Source organism: Myotis daubentonii, chromosome 9 (genome assembly GCF_963259705.1).
Source record: "Myotis daubentonii chromosome 9, mMyoDau2.1, whole genome shotgun sequence".
Classification (NCBI taxonomy): domain Eukaryota; kingdom Metazoa; phylum Chordata; class Mammalia; order Chiroptera; family Vespertilionidae; genus Myotis; species Myotis daubentonii.
The window spans coordinates 29,543,888-29,562,131 of NC_081848.1; the positions used below are offsets into that span (position 1 = coordinate 29,543,888).

Sequence of the window (18,244 nt, forward strand, 5' to 3'; positions counted from 1 at the left end):
ATAAGATATAGCTTAATTTGAGAAAGAAACCTCTGTAACGATCCAACAAATACCTCTTTTTGAGGACTTAGGGGACGTAGCAGCTATACTTTACCATTAGTTACTCTGAATGGACATGTAACATTTTGAAAAGGCCTCCTGTTGCTGTTAAACCAAAGAGAAGTGAACATGGGGCCCAGTGGTTCTCTTCCAAACAAGGATCTTATTAGGGACTAACTGCCCAGTAAGAGATATGCTCTGGAGGAATTATCACGGAAGTTTGCAGCCACTGCTCCCTCCCATCTACTCAGAAAAGAGGGAAAGTCCACCTCACAGGGTTGCTGCAAGGGTTTCATGAGATTAAACACATGGAATTACCTTCTATTTATTTATTTATTTAGCCACATGTACAATACATATGCTAACTGGGTTTTGCTTATCCATGTTATTTCAAAATTCCCCAGGCTTTACACCTCATTAAGTCCACTTTATTTGCAAATCCTTCCTTTAAAATTCTTCCCCAGTGAACAACCTTTTCTCTGAATTCTTTGAATACTAACAAGAAAATTCTAACGGACAAGAACAAATATATTTTCTTTTCACAATAGTTCTTGGTATCAGTATATTTCTTTCCATCCTCTTTTTTTGTCATACCTTTTAGTATCTTAAAATTGTAACCCTGCACTATGAAAACAAGCTCTTAAATCTACTCTGGACACCACTATTTGACTTGTATTGATCTACTGAGTTCCTCATTGCCTTAAAGACTTATTAACATAACCGACATTAATTAGGCCGTAACATTTTCCTGAAGTAGAAGCAGAACTGGGGCCAGGTGATCAGTAAGGTCAATGGAGGAAGCTGGGGTGAGGGTTTAAAGTTTATGGCATGGTTCCTACATTCGGCTTGTTTTGTTAAGCTCAAGAAAGAAAATCAAATATGTAAAATATTACATAACAATGTAGAATTGTTACAGTTGAAGAATAACAGAAAAGAAGCCATGAGTATTTCTTTATATTGTATTCATTCATTTATTGATGAAGCATGTAGATTACATATGTATCTAATACTTGAACCATCTCTCTGACCTAACATATTAGACCACCTATGAATTCTAGATACTAACAAGCCCAAGTTGAAAAAGGTGAAGAGATTAAAAACAAACAAACAAAACCTCAGACAACAGTATGATGATTACCAGGGGGATAAGGGGGTAGAGCAGGGTAATGGAGGTATAAATGGTGATGGAAGGAGACTTGACTTGGTGAACACACAAAACAATATACAGATGATGTGTTATAGAATAACAAATCAATTAAAAATCAAAGAAATTGGCATATAAGTGCAGAAACCTAATAGCTAACTAGAGACAAGGCCTGTAATAAACCTAATAATTTGTCATCTGAAATGACCTGCTTGGGTTGCCAGGGCTTGGGCCAGGACCCCTTCTTTCCTTAATGTATGTTGGCTACCAGCTGCCAAAAAAGAGGAAGAAGGAGAAAGAGGGAGGAGGAGAAAGAAAAGGAAGGAGGAGGAGGAGGAGGAGGAGGAGGAGGAGGAGGAGGAGGAGGAGCCCAAGGTTAATTACTAAGTTATTCAAAAAACAAAAGAAAGAACAAGGAAGAAGATCCATGTAGGTCAGGGATGGCCAGGAAGAATATTATAGTGGACAAAAAAATGGAAACTCTATCTTCTGATGCCTTAACTTCTTGCTCCATCCCCACACACTCAAACCGGACCACTGCTTATCTTTGGAAAACTCCTTGCAGATTCCTGATTTCTGTCATTGACATTCTTCCTAGAAGCCAATGCCTAGCACTCTCCTTTTGTACTTTGCCATAATCTTCTAATTATTCGAGGCCTAGACACCACCTGTCTCCTATGGGCAGGCAGCGTTCCCTGGCCACACTCCTGCTGCTGGACATGGTTTCTTCCTCTTGTGAAGTTTTGAATCCCTTGTGAGCTTCAACCTAGAGAAACTCAGTGAACTCACTGCGTGTTTCACGTTCTACAATCCCTCACCTTCACTTTCCTCACCCTGAGCACCTATCACCCACTCATCTACTTCTTCATTTCAAGGTGCTGACGGGTGGTAGGGAGGGGTAGAAGCAGCCTCTTTCTATCAAAATACTGTAACTCATATTGCTAACCTTCTCTATGTATCTTCTCTCTTGAATTCAATTTTACCCTCTTTGAGTGTGGTTTCTTATATCAATACTTCTCAGTCACTACAAGAAACCCACCTCATTAGAAGGGACTCACACAGACTGAAAGTGAAAGGATGGAAAAATATCTTTCAGGCAAATGGAAAGGAAAAGAAAGCTGGGGTAGCAATACTTATATCGGACAAAATAGACCTCAAAGTGAAGGCCTTAACAAGAGATAAGGAAGGCCACTTCATAATACTAAAGGGATCAATACAACAAGAAGATATAACCCTGGTAAACATATATGCACCCAATGTAGGAGCACCCAAATTCATAAAAAAACTCCTGGAAAATATCAAAGGAGAGATCGACAACAATACAATCATAGTAGGGGACTTTAATACACCATTGACAGCACTGGATAAGTCCTACAGACAAACAATCAGCAAAGATACAGCAATCCTAAATGACTCACTAGATCAGATGGACTTAATAGACATCTTCAGAACACTTCACCCCAAAGCCAGAGAATATACGTTCTTCTCAGGTGCTCATGGGACATATTCAAAAATAGACCACATATTGGGTCACAAGCAAAGTATCCCCAAATTCAAGAAGATTGAAATCATAAAAAGCGTCTTCGCAGACCACGATGGCATAATATTAGAAATAAACTACAATAAAAACAACCCAAAATACTCAAACACCTGGAAGCTGAATAGCATGCTATTAAATATTGATTGGGTTACCAATGAGATCAAAGAAGAAATTAAAAACATCCTGGAAACTAATGACAATGAAAACACAACAATCCAAAACCTATGGGACACATTGAAAGCAGTCCTGAGAGGGAAGTTTATAGCTCTACAGGCCTATCTCAAAAAACAAGAAAAAATGGTAGTAAATCATCTAACTCTACAACTCAAAGAATTAGAAAGAGAGCAACAAGAAAACCCCAGAGTGAGCAGAAGGAAGGAGATAATAAAGATTAGAGCAGAAATAAATGACATAGAGACCAAAAAAACAATACAGAAAATCAATGAAACCAAGAGCTGGTTCTTTGAAAGGATAAACAAGATTGATAAACCTCTAGCCAGACTCACCAAGAAGCAGAGAGAGAGGACCCAAATAAATAAAATCAGAAACGATAGAGGCGAAATAACAACAGACCCCACAGAAATACAAATGATTGTTAAAAAATACTATGGACAGCTCTACTCCAACAAACTAGACAACCTGGAGGAAATGGACAAATTCCTAGAAAAATACAGCATTCCAAAACTCAATCAGAAAGAATCTAAAAATCTCAACAGGCCAATAACTATGGAAGAAATTGAAGCAGTCATCAAAAAGCTTCCATCAAACAAAAGCCCAGGACCAGACGGCTTCACAGGGGAGTTTTACCAAACATTCAAGGAAGAACTAAAACCTATCCTCCTCAGACTACTACAAAAAATTCAAGAGGAAGGAACACTTCCAAGCTCATTCTATGAAGCCAGCATGACCCTAATACCAAAACCAGGTAAAGACAACACAATGAAAGAGAATTACAGGCCAATATCCCTCATGAACATAGATGCCAAAATCCTCAACAAAATCTTAGCAAATCGGATCCAGCAGTACATCAGAAAGATCATACACCATGACCAAGTAGGATTTATCCCAGGGATGCAAGGATGGTACAATATCCGCAAATCAATTAACGTGATACATCACATAAACAAATTGAAAGAAAAAAACCACATGGTCATATCAATTGATGCAGAAAAAGCATTTGACAAAATTCAACACCCATTTTTGATAAAAACTCTCAGCAAGGTGGGAGTAGAAGGATCATACCTCAACATAATAAAAGCCATATATGACAGGCCCACAGCCAACATCATACTCAACGGACAAAAACTAACACCATTTCCCCTAAGAACAGGAACAAGACAGGGATGCCCCCTCTCACCACTCCTGTTCAACATAGTACTGGAAGTGTTAGCCATTGCAATTCGGCAAGAAGAAGAAATAAAAGGCATCCAAATTGGAAAAGAGGAAGTAAAACTGTCCTTATTTGCAGACGACATGATATTATACATACAAAACCCTAGAGATTCCATCAAAAAGCTACTAGACTTAATACATGAATTTGGCAATGTAGCAGGATACAAAATTAACCCCAAGAAATCTGAGGCATTTCTATACACCAATAGTGAACTTTCAGAAAGAGAGATTATAAAAACAATCCCGTTTACCATTGCACCGAAAAAACTAAGCTACCTAGGAATAAACTTAACTAAAGAGGTAAAAGACCTCTACTCAGAAAACTACAGGATGTTGAAAAAAGACATAGAGGAAGACATAAACAGATGGAAGAACATACCGTGTTCATGGATTGGTAGAATCAACATCATCAAAATGTCCATACTACCCAAAGCAATCTATAAATTCAACGCACTTCCCATTAAAGTACCAACAGCATACTTCAGAGATCTAGAACGAACTTTCCAAAAATTCATCTGGAATAAAAAAAGACCCCGAATAGCTGCAGCAATCCTGAAAAAGAACAAAGTAGGTGGGATCTCAATACCAGATATCAAGTTGTATTACAAAGCCACTGTTCTCAAAACTGCCTGGTACTGGCACAAGAATAGGCATATAGATCAATGGAATAGAATAGAGAGCCCAGAAATTGGCCCGAACCAATATGCTCAATTAATATTTGACAAAGGAGGCAAGAACATACAATGGAGCCAAGATAGTCTCTTCAATAAATGGTGTTGGGAAAATTGGACAGATATATGCAAGAAAATGAAACTAGACCACCAACTTACACCATACACAAAAATAAACTCAAAATGGATAAAGGACTTAAATGTACGACAGGATACCATAAAAATTCTAGAAAAATCCAAAGGCAACAAAATCTCAGACATATGCCGAAGCAATTTCTTCACTGATACAGCTCCTAGGGCACTTGAAACTAAAGAAAAAATGAACAAATGGGACTACATCAAAATAAAAAGCTTCTGCACAGCAAAAGAAACCATCAACAAAACAACGAGAAAACCCACTGTGTGGGAAAACATATTTGCCAATGACATATCTGATAAGGGCCTAATCTCCAAAATTTATAGGGAACTCATACAACTTAACAAAAGGAAGATAAACAATCCAATCAAAAAATGGGCAAAGGACCTAAATAGACACCTTTCAAAAGAGGACATTCAGAAAGCCAAGAGACATATGAAAACATGCTCAAAGTCACTAATCTTCCGAGAGATGCAAATCAAAACAGCAATGAGGTACCATCTCACACCTGTCAGACTGGCTATCATCAACAAATCAACAAACGACAAGTGCTGGAGAGGATGTGGAGAAAAAGGAACACTTGTGCACTGCTGGTGGGAATGCAGACTGGTGCAGCCACTATGGAAGACAGTATGGAGTTTCCTTAAAAAACTGAAAATGGAACTCCCATTTGACCCTGTGATCCCACTTCTAGGAATATATCCCAAGAAACCAGAAACACCAATCAGAAAGGATATATGCACCCCTATGTTCATAGCAGCACAATTCACCATAGCTAAGATCTGGAAACAGCCTAAGTGCCCATCAGTAGATGAATGGATTAGAAAACTGTGGTACATCTACACGATGGAATACTATGCTGCTGTAAAAAGGAAGGAACTCTTACCATTTGCAACGTCATGGATGGAACTGGAGAGCATTATGCTAAGTGAAATAAGCCAGTCAATAAAGGAAAAATACCACATGATCTCACTCATTCGTGGACAATAGAGACCATTATAAACTTTTGAACAATAATAGATACAGAGGCAGAGCTGCCTCAAACAGATTGTCTAGCTGCAGCGGGAAGGCCGGGGAGGGTTGGGGGGCAGGAGGTAGGGGGGTAAGAGATCAACTAAAGGACTTGTATGCATGCATATAAGCATAACCAATGGACATAAGACACTGGGTGATAGGGGAGGCTAGGGGACTGTCTAGGGCGGGGGGATAAAATGGATACATATGTAATACCCTTTGTAATACTTTAAGCAATAAAAAATAAAAATAAAAAAAAATTACAAAAAAAAAATACTTCTCAGTCACTATATAAAAAAGCATTGCTGAATAAAATCATTTGTGAAGTTATCACATAGCATCTGTTACCAATATTAGTTGAAACACCAAAATTTTCAAAATAGTGCACATTTAAGGTTATGCTTGCAATTATTCCATTTTCATTTCCCGAGTTTCCAAATAAGTCAGAGAGAAAATGAGAGAGAACTATCAGAGTAGGAATTATGTGTGCTACGTATAGGACAGTTGTCTTTTATTGGATGACGGCATGAAAAAAAGGCTAAAAACTGCCATATAATATTAATTTATATGTTTGTAAGCTGCAAGTGCCTTCATCATCAAGGCATCCATTCATTATATGTGACAAATGTAGGTGCTCGATCAACCTGTGCTTTTTGAGTTAACATCCAAAGAGCGAAATATAGGGTGCTTTCTTGAGAGTGCAAAGTATATGATTAAGAAGTACAGTGATATAGATTAATAGAAAATATAAATCAAATGACTAATTTAGCTACTTAAAAACACATATCATCACCAGGTAGTATCTGAGACTTCTCTTCCATGGAATAAGGAGAGATCACTTCAAAAAGCAAATATAGACAGTGGTCTGTCATGGAAAATGGAATTGTAAATTATGTTATGGTATAGTCCCACCTTGTCATTTTCTAACTCTGTAACCTTGGGTAAATCACCTAATCTCAATGAGCTTCAGTTTTCTCATTTTTGAACGGGGGATAAAGAATTTGATCTTATCTACCTTTGACAATCAGAATGATTCTAAAAGTGCTTTGTAAAGCACTATGCAAATATAAGGTAGCATTGATGTGTGTGTGTGTGTGTGTGTGTGTGTGTGTCTATAATAAGTAATTTAGTCCTTGACTTCATTTCCATTTATTCAAGTGTTTTTCTCTATACATACATCTCTAATGCATACATTGTCATGTCCATTTAAGTTATTTTTGTCAGGGAGGTAGCTATTTACATCCATTTATGCTGTACCTGGGGAAATGTATATAGATGATTCTGTCACATTCTTATATATTATGGTGTATTTCTCAGTGCAATTGTCAAAACCAAGACATCAGGTTTTAGAAAAGGCTTAGAAAGAAATTTTCCACCTAATTTAAAATGTCTGAATAGCAACAATATCAAATTGTTTGGCATATTTTAAAAAACTGTATTTCCACACTTCGTAATTCAAAGCAAATTACTGAAAACAAAATATATTGATTTTAAAAGTTTAACAAAATGAGTTGAAAATAGAACTGCAATTGCAAATCTTCAGTTTATAATTATCTTAATTCATGAAATTCTCTTATTGACCTAGTATTTTCTGATGTCATTCCAAAGTCATATTTGCTAGTGAGGTTACAAGCTTTTTTTTTTTTTGGATACTTTTTGTATTAGGAAACTCAAAATCATATTGTGTCTCTCTCCTGCCTATCCCTCCGCCCAAAATCACAAACAAGAAAGGTTAGCAATTAAGATAACTGTTTCATAAAGAGAATTTGGTAATTTTCAGAGGATATATTTGATTATTCTGATGCCCTGAAACTGTGCAACTTATGAAGGTACTAATAAGCCAAGTAACAAAAGAGAGAATAAGGGCTTAGGAGTTTGGGGGTTTTTTCCCATTAAATAAAATACTCTGAGAATTTTAATTGTTTATATGCTATTAATAAAACCCTAAACAAGTTCTGAGGGGGGGAAAAACCATACAGATCATTCAACAGCCTTTTAAAATGAGCACAAAAATTCTAAATTCCATAGACTTTTGATGGTTAAACTCTCTGTATTAACATTTGCTTCCTAACGATGGTGTGCCATAGCAGAATGCTCTAATTCCTGCAGGTTTTGGCAAATGAATAGAGAGATGGGAGAGGTCATTGAACTGACATTCAGAGATGGCTTGAAATGAATAAATTATTTGTGTCCCACATAGAAAAGAAGACAGAGAGTACACTTGTGAGAATAAAGATATAAAGTGAAATTTTGGCAGACCCCAAATATAAACAAAAATAAACAAAGTAAAACCCTACCCCTCAAATAACATTATTGAAATGCTGCTTTATTTTTTTCAGAAATAAAGAGAAAATTGTCATATATGATAAAACAATAGCTTAATTACATACACTTGTATTTGGCAAAAGGTGCCTGCAAAGAGGAAGAAGTTTTGTTAGTGTTTGTGTTGGTTGTTGTTTTGGCCAGTTTGTCCTCCTTCCCAGATGTAGCAAATGATTTGTCCTGTCTCTCCTCTGTGCCTCTTTCCTCCTCCTTCTCTAATGAAGAAGATATTCAGTGGGTAAGGTGAAGTGCTCTAGACAGGTAAGAACAAGTCCCCTTCCCTTCTTCTTACCTCAGGCCCCTAGGACAAATGTACAATCCTGATGCTTTAAAAAAATCCTCAGCCCAAGTAATAATCAACAACACTGTGCCTCAAATGAATGGAAGGGTTGATAAATATCCCCTGACAGAGGCGCTTTGCTTATTCAAGTACCCTCATGTGCATTACCCTTTGGTTCCACCCAGAAATCATGTGAGGTGAGCAAGGGAGGTTTATTTCTTCCATTTTTACCAATAAGCAAAGAGGCTTAAAGGTATTAAGTGATTTATTTGCCCAATGTCACTCAGGGCCAGATCTTGGACTCACATTCGGAGTCCACAGCTCATACTGCCTCTGTAAGCTTTCACTACTGAGAAGTTTCACCAAAACAGATATATGTGAATTACAGAAAAGGAATAAACATTTTGTGATAGTCATAGTAGATATCAAGATCTGTGTTTTCATATTTAGTTAATGAAATCTTTTATCTGTATACACTAAGTACTATTCAGTACCTTGAGTTATAAAAAAATGGATCCATAAGACAAAAAGAGAATTTAAGTAATACTGAATTACTTTTAAAACTTAATTCTAACAGAAAAACAATTCAGTATGATTTTTTAAATGAAATGCATTTATCCAATTATTTGCCCCAAAATATGATTGAGCACCTACTGTATTATAGACAATGCACTGGTACTAAGGATATAACAGACAACAAAGAACCCTCTGTTTGTGCCTTCAAATCACACCAGTCAGCAATGAGATGTACATATAGCAAAGAGTTATTAAGTACCTAAGGCAGGACTCTGAGTATCTTAGTCAGGGGTAGGTCAGGAAAGCATCCCTCAAGAAAAGTCAATTAAGGTGAAATCAAAATTTAAAAAGGAAGAGTTTAAGCAAAAAGGAAGGTAAAGACAGAGCACAGAACACAATGAAAGAGCATTTCAGGAAGAAGTAAGATGTGGACTATGAATAATGTGGAATTTAGTGGAGTAGATGCTGTCATCCAAGGACAGAGCTCAGGGTGAGAAAAGAGACCACAGATTAAGCCCTATGAAACTCCATTTGTTGTTACAGTTGGTCATGTTAAAGAGAAGTAACCAGAAATATTTTATGGTTTTACCATATATTTTACTTTGCACTGAATTCTCTGTTCCTCAAAACAGAGCTCAAAATGGCACTGAGTATACTGTTTTTATTTTCTGAAATGTAGTATTTTCTGAAATGTACTATTCTGGAATGCAAAAACTAATCTATAGGTACCTTCTCCTTGCTAGATCCTTTTCTCTACATCCTCACAACAACCTCCATCAAATGATAAATTTTTTTTTTTTTTTACCAAGGCTTAAGAGATAATTATTATTATGTAAGCATCCAGGATGGCTGATCCAGAATTAGAGCCCAGATTTTAGGATTCTTTGTCCATTGCACTTGCCAGGACAACACAAACTTCCCTGCTGGCTTAAGAATCCTATTCATCCATCAGACACTTATTAAGATCTGTGTGCCAATAAACAAGATAGATAAGGTCCCTGTCTTCATGGGAACTATATTCTACTAATAAACAGATTAATGTCATAAATTAGCGGTGTTTTTTTTTCCCCCCTAAGAGTTTCCATTTACTTTGTAGAAAAATTTTTTTTTATTACTCACGAAATGAAATGAAGTGCTCAGACTTAGACTCCATGTCTCTGGTGTCTCCTGTGTCCATTTCCTTTGTTATTCTGATTGCCTGGTGCACTCTCTCCCGCATGACCATGGGCGCTGTGAGCAAGGATGGCAGGAAAGATATCAGTATTTTGTGCATATCGGTTGGTTAAGATAGTTTCCTTCTCACACATTCATCCAAAGGTTTTTGATCTGCTGTCATGTTTTGGGGCCTGGCGACATGTGATCCCAAGGATTGTCACTGTTAATGCCCAAAGTTATGTTCCATCAAAACCTTTCTGTGCTGGGAGCAAGAACTTCCCTAGGATAAAGTTTGGAGAATAAATCCAGTTATGCTTCTAGTTTCTAGCCCATGCTTTGTATTAAAGTGGCCTCAGAGAACTGAAAGATGTATTGTCCCTCCCAACATGCCTGTTTTTCATCCTGCTGGTAGGAGAGAAAGGGGTTGTTGGCAACCATCCTCCAAATCAAACCCCCATAAATAATCTGGCCCATTTATTCTGTGTCATGTTCCAAGAGTTAGTGGACACCTGGGAAGAAGAAAAGTAATGCACTAAAAACATAAAAGGCGGCAGGTCAGGGTGATGCACAATGTAAAAACAAACCATGAAACTCTCCTGGAAACTAAAGTTAGAGGTTGGCAGGGCCTTTTCTGCTACTGAGGATGCAGAGCAACCAGAAAACCTGGATATACTCTATCCACCCGTTGCAGAAAGAGAGGTGGGGGTGGAGGGTACCTCACATTCCCCAATTCCTAAGGACACCAAGGTGCAATGCCCTGGGTAGATTAAATGGAATGAGTTCAAAGGGGCAGAGAAAGGAAGACCACAAAGTGAAGAAGGATAGATGAAGACATTGGAAGCAGTGTGGAAAAGAGGTGGGGAGCATGTTGGTCTACGGGCTGCAGAAACAATGGTCTGTGATCAAGACAGTGGGTGTCTCAGGCAGAGTGAATTGGGTAACCCCAAGACAGGTGGGCTCCAAACACAATTCAGTCCCCTGCCTGGCAAAGGCAGGCTAGCCCTCTAACTTGGCCTCCAGGAGGCCAAAAGAGCAATGGCAACCTGGAGAGAATGGAGAGCTTCCTGAAGAGTTTCTCAGTTTGCAAAACACCTGCTGCAGACTCACTTTGGAGAGCGAGAGGACTTGTAAAAAGCATAGGTCCTTGGAACCCAATACAGACGATCAGAAGCTCTTGGGATCCTGCCTAGGATATTTGACAAATGTCCTAGATGAGTCTTATGCACAGTCACGTTTAATAACCACTTGCTGAGATGATAAAATTTGGTGGCCAGAGCCTTTTATCTACAGACTGCCCAAGGCTATCTCTTGGTCACAGCACCTAGAATCGAGCTGTCTAGACCCCCAGACAGACCCCCAGATAAAGAGATCTCAAGTTCCTTCATGATGAGAAATCACACCAGGATCTCTTCATATACCATCCCTAAAGGTCAAGCCACATCCTCCAGCCACACATAGCTTCAGGGGCCATTGTGTCATTTTCTGCGGTCAGGCACAGAGGCACCAATACAGTCTTCATCAGAGCAGCTTTCAGATCCCAGAGTAGACCCAAAAAGAACTGCCTGGGAAAGAAAAGAGGGAAAAAAGACCCTAAGAAAGAACATTAGTCAGATAATACATAAGCCCCTAATTTGAAAGCAATATGCTAGGTGCCAAAGGCAACATATTACATGCTCTCTCATAGAATTATTTCAAATTTTAAGCCTAAAAATAAATTGGTGAGGAAATTTTCTATGAAGTAAAAAAGTTCTAATTCATTAGAAATTCATACGAATTTCTATTTTCCAGAAGATAAGACAGACTAAGTAAAAACCATTTTCAAAGTCAGGAATTCATATAGAAATCCCTAGTTCAATACACCAACCAATGGCTGGCAGAATAAAAACTGAACTGGAACTACTGTCTACTTCCTGGTAACACTTGACTCTTCCTCCTTCTCTCCAGGCCTGGGTTGGTGAGTGGAGGTCCTAGTTCTTTCCTTTCAGAGGCCGCCAAGATTAGGAAGCCCTTAGCCTCTGCAGAGTCACAATACTGCGAGCCCTGGCCTCCAAGTGTGCAGTGTAACCAGCTGGTGCACTCCCGGGTGGGCTCAGTGCTACTGCAGAACCCCCATAAATACTCCTTCCCCCTTACCAATATCCCCTTTGACCACTTTCGTGGAAATGATCAACAGAAGGCCAGCCACGAGGGAGCTAACTTGAACGCAAAACAAAACCAGCAAGCAAATGCCACTTCCACAATCTCTTTCCATGGCGTCCTGTTGATGCCTTATCTCCTGAAGGAACAAGAAGGGTCCTTCCCAATCCAAGCCCCTTCCCCACCCGCCACTGGGGAAGCCCATGGGGACCGCGCTGAGTCACCTCTCCTCTCCCTTCTTCTCTCCGCAGCTCCAATGGCAAGTCCGTCACGTGGGCCCAGAACGAGAGAAGCGGCCGGGGGCAGCACCTGTGGCAGCGCCTGTCCATCCACATCAACAAGAAGGAGAATCCCAACCAGACGGCGGTCATCAAGCCCTTCCCCAAGAGCACGGAGAGCCGTGGCCTGGGCGCAGGCAGCGCGGGCGGCGCGGGCACCAGCGCGGGGGCCCCGGGCGGCGCCAGCTGCACGGCTGCGGGCCCCGGCGGCCCCGAGCCCCCCGACGCCGGCCCCAAGGCGCTGTACGACGTAGCGGAGGCCGAGGAGCAGCTGCCCGCGCCCGCGCGCCCGCGCTCGCCCTCGCCCATCAGCACCCTGAGCCAGCGCGCGGGGTCGGCCGGCTGCCCCGACGACGACGCGCCCGCGCTGCCCTCGGAGCCCGCGGCGCGCAGCAGCACCTCGCAGGGCTCGCTCATGGAGCAGATCAGCAGCGTGGTGACTCGCTTCACGGCCAACATCAGCGAGCTCAACTCCATGATGCTGTCCACGGCCGCGCCCGGGCCCGGCGCGGGCGCCCCGCTCTGCTCCTCCTACCTGATCCCCAAAGAGATCCAGCTGCCCACGACGGTGACGACCTTCGCCGAGATCCAGCCTCTGCCCGCCATCGAGGTCACGGCCGGGGCGCAGCCGGTGGCGGCAGCGGCGGCCCCGCCGGCGGGGGGCGCTGCCCTGGAGACCCCGGCGCCCGGGCCCGAGGCTGCAGCGGGCAAGCCGGACCTGGAGGAGTTGGTGGCCCTCACCCCGCCGTCCCCCTTCAGAGACTCGGTGGACTCGGGGAGCACAACCCCCAACTCGCCAGTGTCCGAATCGGCCCTGTGTATTCCATCGTCTCCCAAATATGACACACTGATCATCAGAGATTACACTCAGAGCTCCTCGTCGTTGTGAGAGTCACTGGAAACCACGCTGGGTTCCCCATGGAGCCAGGCCGCCCCGTGTCCGCACGGTGACCAGGGCAGTCGCCGGGTTTTAGATCAGCGGTGGAAGATGTGGAGTAAAAGCCGCCCTGGAGACGTGAGATTAAATAGTGCTATTTAACATCAACCGACGAAGACACCAACGACAAATCTTCTGGCAGATTCTCTTCTAGTGGCCTTAGAACACATGGGCTTTTAAGAAACACTGCTATTTTTGAGGGCTGGCAGGAGTCTGCTCAAACCGTTACATACCAAGTGCTTTGCTCTAGGGAAGCAATGAGGTGAAACAGCATCACGGAGGGGGGAAAGCATAGTCGATAAACAACTGTACAGAGTTTCCGTTTGTTTACTTCAGTTCTTTTCCCAGAAGAGTCTTTGATTCACCAAACATGAATGTACATTTTCTAACAAACTGAAAATCTGGGACCAAAACGTCAACCTATCTCGTTTTGTTTTGTTTGTTTGTTTGTTCCTTTTTTCTTTGCCATCCCCGCCCCCCCCCCCCGCCCCTTTTCTTTTAAAGACTTTGAAAAGCAGTTCCTTGAGCCCGGCATTTACTGAGGCGTAGTGAGTGTGTCCGAAGCATAGCACACAACTGGATAATGAGTGGTGCGCTGATGTATGTAGGGCTTTTAACCAGAGACTTCCTTTCCTCTCCAATTTGTTTGTGAAATCCTCTTCCAAAAGCCTGCATCCGAGATTCCATCTAGTTATTTCAATTCACCTCCATCGACCAAGAAAACCAGTGGAAGATTTCTTGACTATTTCACCATGTTGCCAATCAATACTGGAGTAGCAAAAAAAATATTTTCTGGAATACTGTTTTGTAATTCCCTTACTGGGGTGTGTTGTGTAGCTGGGAATGCTCTTTATAATAATCATTCTTAAGCTCCAGCTTGGCTATCTCTCTCATGAACTGGGGCCACTCCTCCTTGTGAATGCTGTTCCCTTAGCATTGCCAGCTAAACTATTAGCTTATGCATTTGGGCTTCTTCGTTCCTTTCTTTTGAGAACCTGCTGCAGAAAAAGCTCCTCTGTTCTTTTCAAGTCCCACCACTGGAAGAATGGTCCAAAGACCCAATGAAGACATTGTCACGCCTGGAGGCACTGTTGTTGAAAAAAATTAACACAGTCTTAATACACTGGAAATGTTAAACTGTGTCAAGTCGGCTTAGCAGAGATTTAGCCATGCCAGTGAGCAGTGATTTTAACTTTTCTTGGCTGCTGCAAACAAGGCAGCTATGAACTATGACAAATGTAGATTTTTTTCAAAGCAATACAGAATACTAAAACAGAGGAACCTTAATGAAAATAAACCACACAGTCTTTCTTAGCCATTCCAAAAAGAGGCAAAGCAATTATGACTATTTTCCTTTTTAAAGTAATTATTAATATCATTTTGTGCATTTCATACTGTCACTTTTTGAATACTGCAGAAAAGAGATTTAAAGTTATAATAGAAATACACATGCTCTGATAGGCTCATATAGATACCATTCACAGCTCAAGACCTGCATCCACTGTCATCTTTCTTCCTCCCATTACAGCTATCCTCAGGTGCCAAATGTTTTTGATTTTTAAATAAGGATAGTAATAAAAGGAGGAAATGTCCTATAAGTTTCAAGTTCAGTTGACCCAGCCTTATACTAAAGGTAGCCTTATGAAAAACTTTTTCGGTGAGGCAGAAGTACATTTTTTGGCAGAAATATAGGTAAAACCTTTTTTTCTTTTGCTCAATATCCTTATTTTGTATGTTTTTTTTATTTCATATCGACTTAAAAGAAGAACTCAGAAATAGAAATATATCCATTGGCCATATTTTATCATTCTCCACTTTTAAAAGCTATAATAAATATACTGCTGGATTTCCTTTTCCTGGTACCTGTTTTAGTGTTAAATTTTAAATCAAATCTCCCAATATAAAATATTAAAAGCTAGCATTAATTTACTCAAATATAAATTTAAAACTTCAAACCTCCCATGACAGATTTGAAATAGCATCATCAGAGCTCCCTGATTCCAAATATGATAATGAGACCCTTGAACCTAGCTAAATTTTAAGGTGTCATTGAAAGTAAATGTCTGCCTCTACTCAAAAAAACAAATGTAAATATCTTGAAGTATTATTATCCCTGGATCCTCATCTAAATGGTGGCATTCACCTGAGGATTACTGTCTTGATTTCTTAGACATTGAAACATTTCTAAATATGCTTTACTACCTAAGTGTTAAAATGCCTTTCATAAAACCCTATGTTGAGTTCCATTTTATTCTCAAGTACAATAAGTTTCACTGTATTGACCAACAGAATACCATTTTTTAAACTTTCTCCATGATCAAATCTGTTCTAAGCTCTTCGTAACATATTTCTTTTAAAAGTACATTAATTTATTAGAAATTAAAAGCAAATAAATTCCCCTGTAATAATTCCACATGAAATTACAATCAACTCTAAGAAAAATAATTTATCCAGTTAGGGGACAAGATGTATTGTTCTCTGTATTTCTATGCCCTGTGCCACTTCATTCTATACATTGTATATATTAGTAGTACTAGTGCATTCTTGAGATTTTTTTATTTTGGAATGATGCTAACTCTGTCTCTTTGCCAATTCTCATACCAGGTTCCAAGTAATAAATCTACAACACAAAGAGAAACGAATATTCCTTCTAGGGCTAGGATGTGAACTTCACAATTAATTTGGGTACCTATTTTCATTGAATTTCCTTGAAAACAATCTGTTCCTGGTGTCCAGTGATAATTCAGTTGGGACTAAAAGAAAGGGGAAAGTACAGCGAAATGCTAAAGTTCAGAAAAGTGACCCTACAGGACAGTTTGGTTCCAGGATGGAAAAAAAAGAAGACCTGGTTTGATCAAGTGATGTGGACTATCTAAGCAGTCTACCCATTCTGTAATTTGGGGAGAGAAGTGGAGGCAGCCTGAGAAAAGCACATCTGGATTGGGAAGAACCATCTGTCTAGATTAGGGGGAGCAGAAAGAAAGGGAGTATGGAAAGGAGAACCAGATAAAATTTGACTGGAAAAAAGCAAACTCCCAAGTGTTGCTAAGCCTTGATAGTAACAGCCTTTCCCAAGCTCCTGCTGTTACCAGCAAGTGATCAGAAAGACTAGGAGCTGTTCCTGACTGTAAATGAATTGTACAGTGGCTCTGCTGCAGTGCTGTGACTTCCAAACCAGGAATTAAATACTTATTAAGAAAAAAAAATAAACATTTTCTAGGTTAGTCTCCCAGCAAAATGTACATGCGTTGGAGACTTCAAAGGTATTATCTGAGTTCACATTTAGCCACAGCTTATTAATAACCCTCAAGCTGTCAGAATCTCTATAGTAACCATTTACAATTTTATACTGTGAAAAAATACAGATCAGTGAAAAGCATAAAGATAAATTAGAATTCACTTTAAAGAGGGTCTGAGGCCTGGGAGATTCTCTACTATCTGTTGAAGAATGAGGCATGTATAAAATAGTTGGCTGAATTTCACTGATCTTCCCAATGTGAACAAATATACTATGTATATTGTGTGTATTTCTAGATTTCAATGGCAGCTGCTGGTGGTGTTGTAATTAGAAATCTATATAGAATATAGATGTTTTAGGGAGATGGTGCCAATCCTAAAAGATTTGTGTGGGCTACAAGTGCTTGTACTTACATTTTTCTGCACTTATAACTGATTTGGTTTAAAAAAAAAAAATTGTGTGCGTGTATCTGTTCTTTTTCTGTTGTTGCAACTTGTACTATTAAAACAATAGAGAATGTTAAATTATTTTGATGTGAATTGCAAATCATTTTTTTTCATAAAATTTAACATTTTTATCAGCATTGTTTCGCTTTGTACTTGTACAAATGTGTTTTATTTTAGCATTTTAAAATACACTTGCCTGTTTCTCAGTTGTCTAAATCATGTTATTGTTGGTGTTTGTGAAGTCAGTTACTTTTTGAAAAATATTAAAAAAGAAACTATTATATGACTTTAAGATTCTTCCCCTTAAATGTTTAGAATGTGGTCTTAATAGTGTTTTCTAAGACCCAAAGAGCCATAATCTAAATCTTAAATTCTGAATGATGCACACAATTGAATTATGGGGTTTACAAAGTAACCTGGGGACAGTAGATTAAAACAAAACACATTTGTTTATGGAAATATAAGTACAAATTATTTAATTCCACAATGATCTCTGTTGATAGAGGTAATATCAGAAAATAATATAGATTTTTTTGTGTGTATGTGTATACAAATATACACACATCCATATAGATATTTCACTTTTAAGTCCATCTATACATGTTTTTCTGTGTGTGTTTATGTTTCTGTGTGCATATAAGGGCATCTATAATAATAAAAGTGCAATATGCTAATTAGACCGGATGTCCTTCCAGACATCCTTCTGTTCGAAGCCGGGCTGTGAGGGAAGCCCTAGTCCCAGGTGCCAGAGGGAAGCTGGTGCCAACAGCCAGGGGACAGAAGGCCTACTCTTGCACGAATTTTGTGCATTGGGCCTCTAGTATCTACATAATTTCCTGGGAAAAATTTACTTGTCAAATCACTTTTTGCTTTGATGAATTCTTAAGCAAATTTATATTCCCTGAATACAAATAAGCTAAATCCTAAAAGCAAAATGTAGGCTAGATATTTAATGCATGGATGACAAAGACAATGTAGATTTTAAAATATAGCTTCTCTC

The 18,244-nt window shown here is 39.6% G+C and overlaps 1 protein-coding gene across 1 annotated transcript in view; it reads left to right on the forward strand.

Annotated features, from left to right (window-relative positions):
• GRM5 (glutamate metabotropic receptor 5) overlaps positions 1-17,463 on the forward strand; it is a 447,722-nt gene extending 430,259 nt beyond the window's left edge. The window contains exon 9 of the mRNA XM_059708191.1: positions 12,597-17,463. Within this exon, the coding sequence (XP_059564174.1) occupies positions 12,597-13,512 (916 nt within the window). The 3' untranslated portion in view covers positions 13,513-17,463. The remainder of the gene's footprint in view (positions 1-12,596) is intronic.
• The last annotated feature ends 781 nt before the right edge of the window (positions 17,464-18,244 follow it).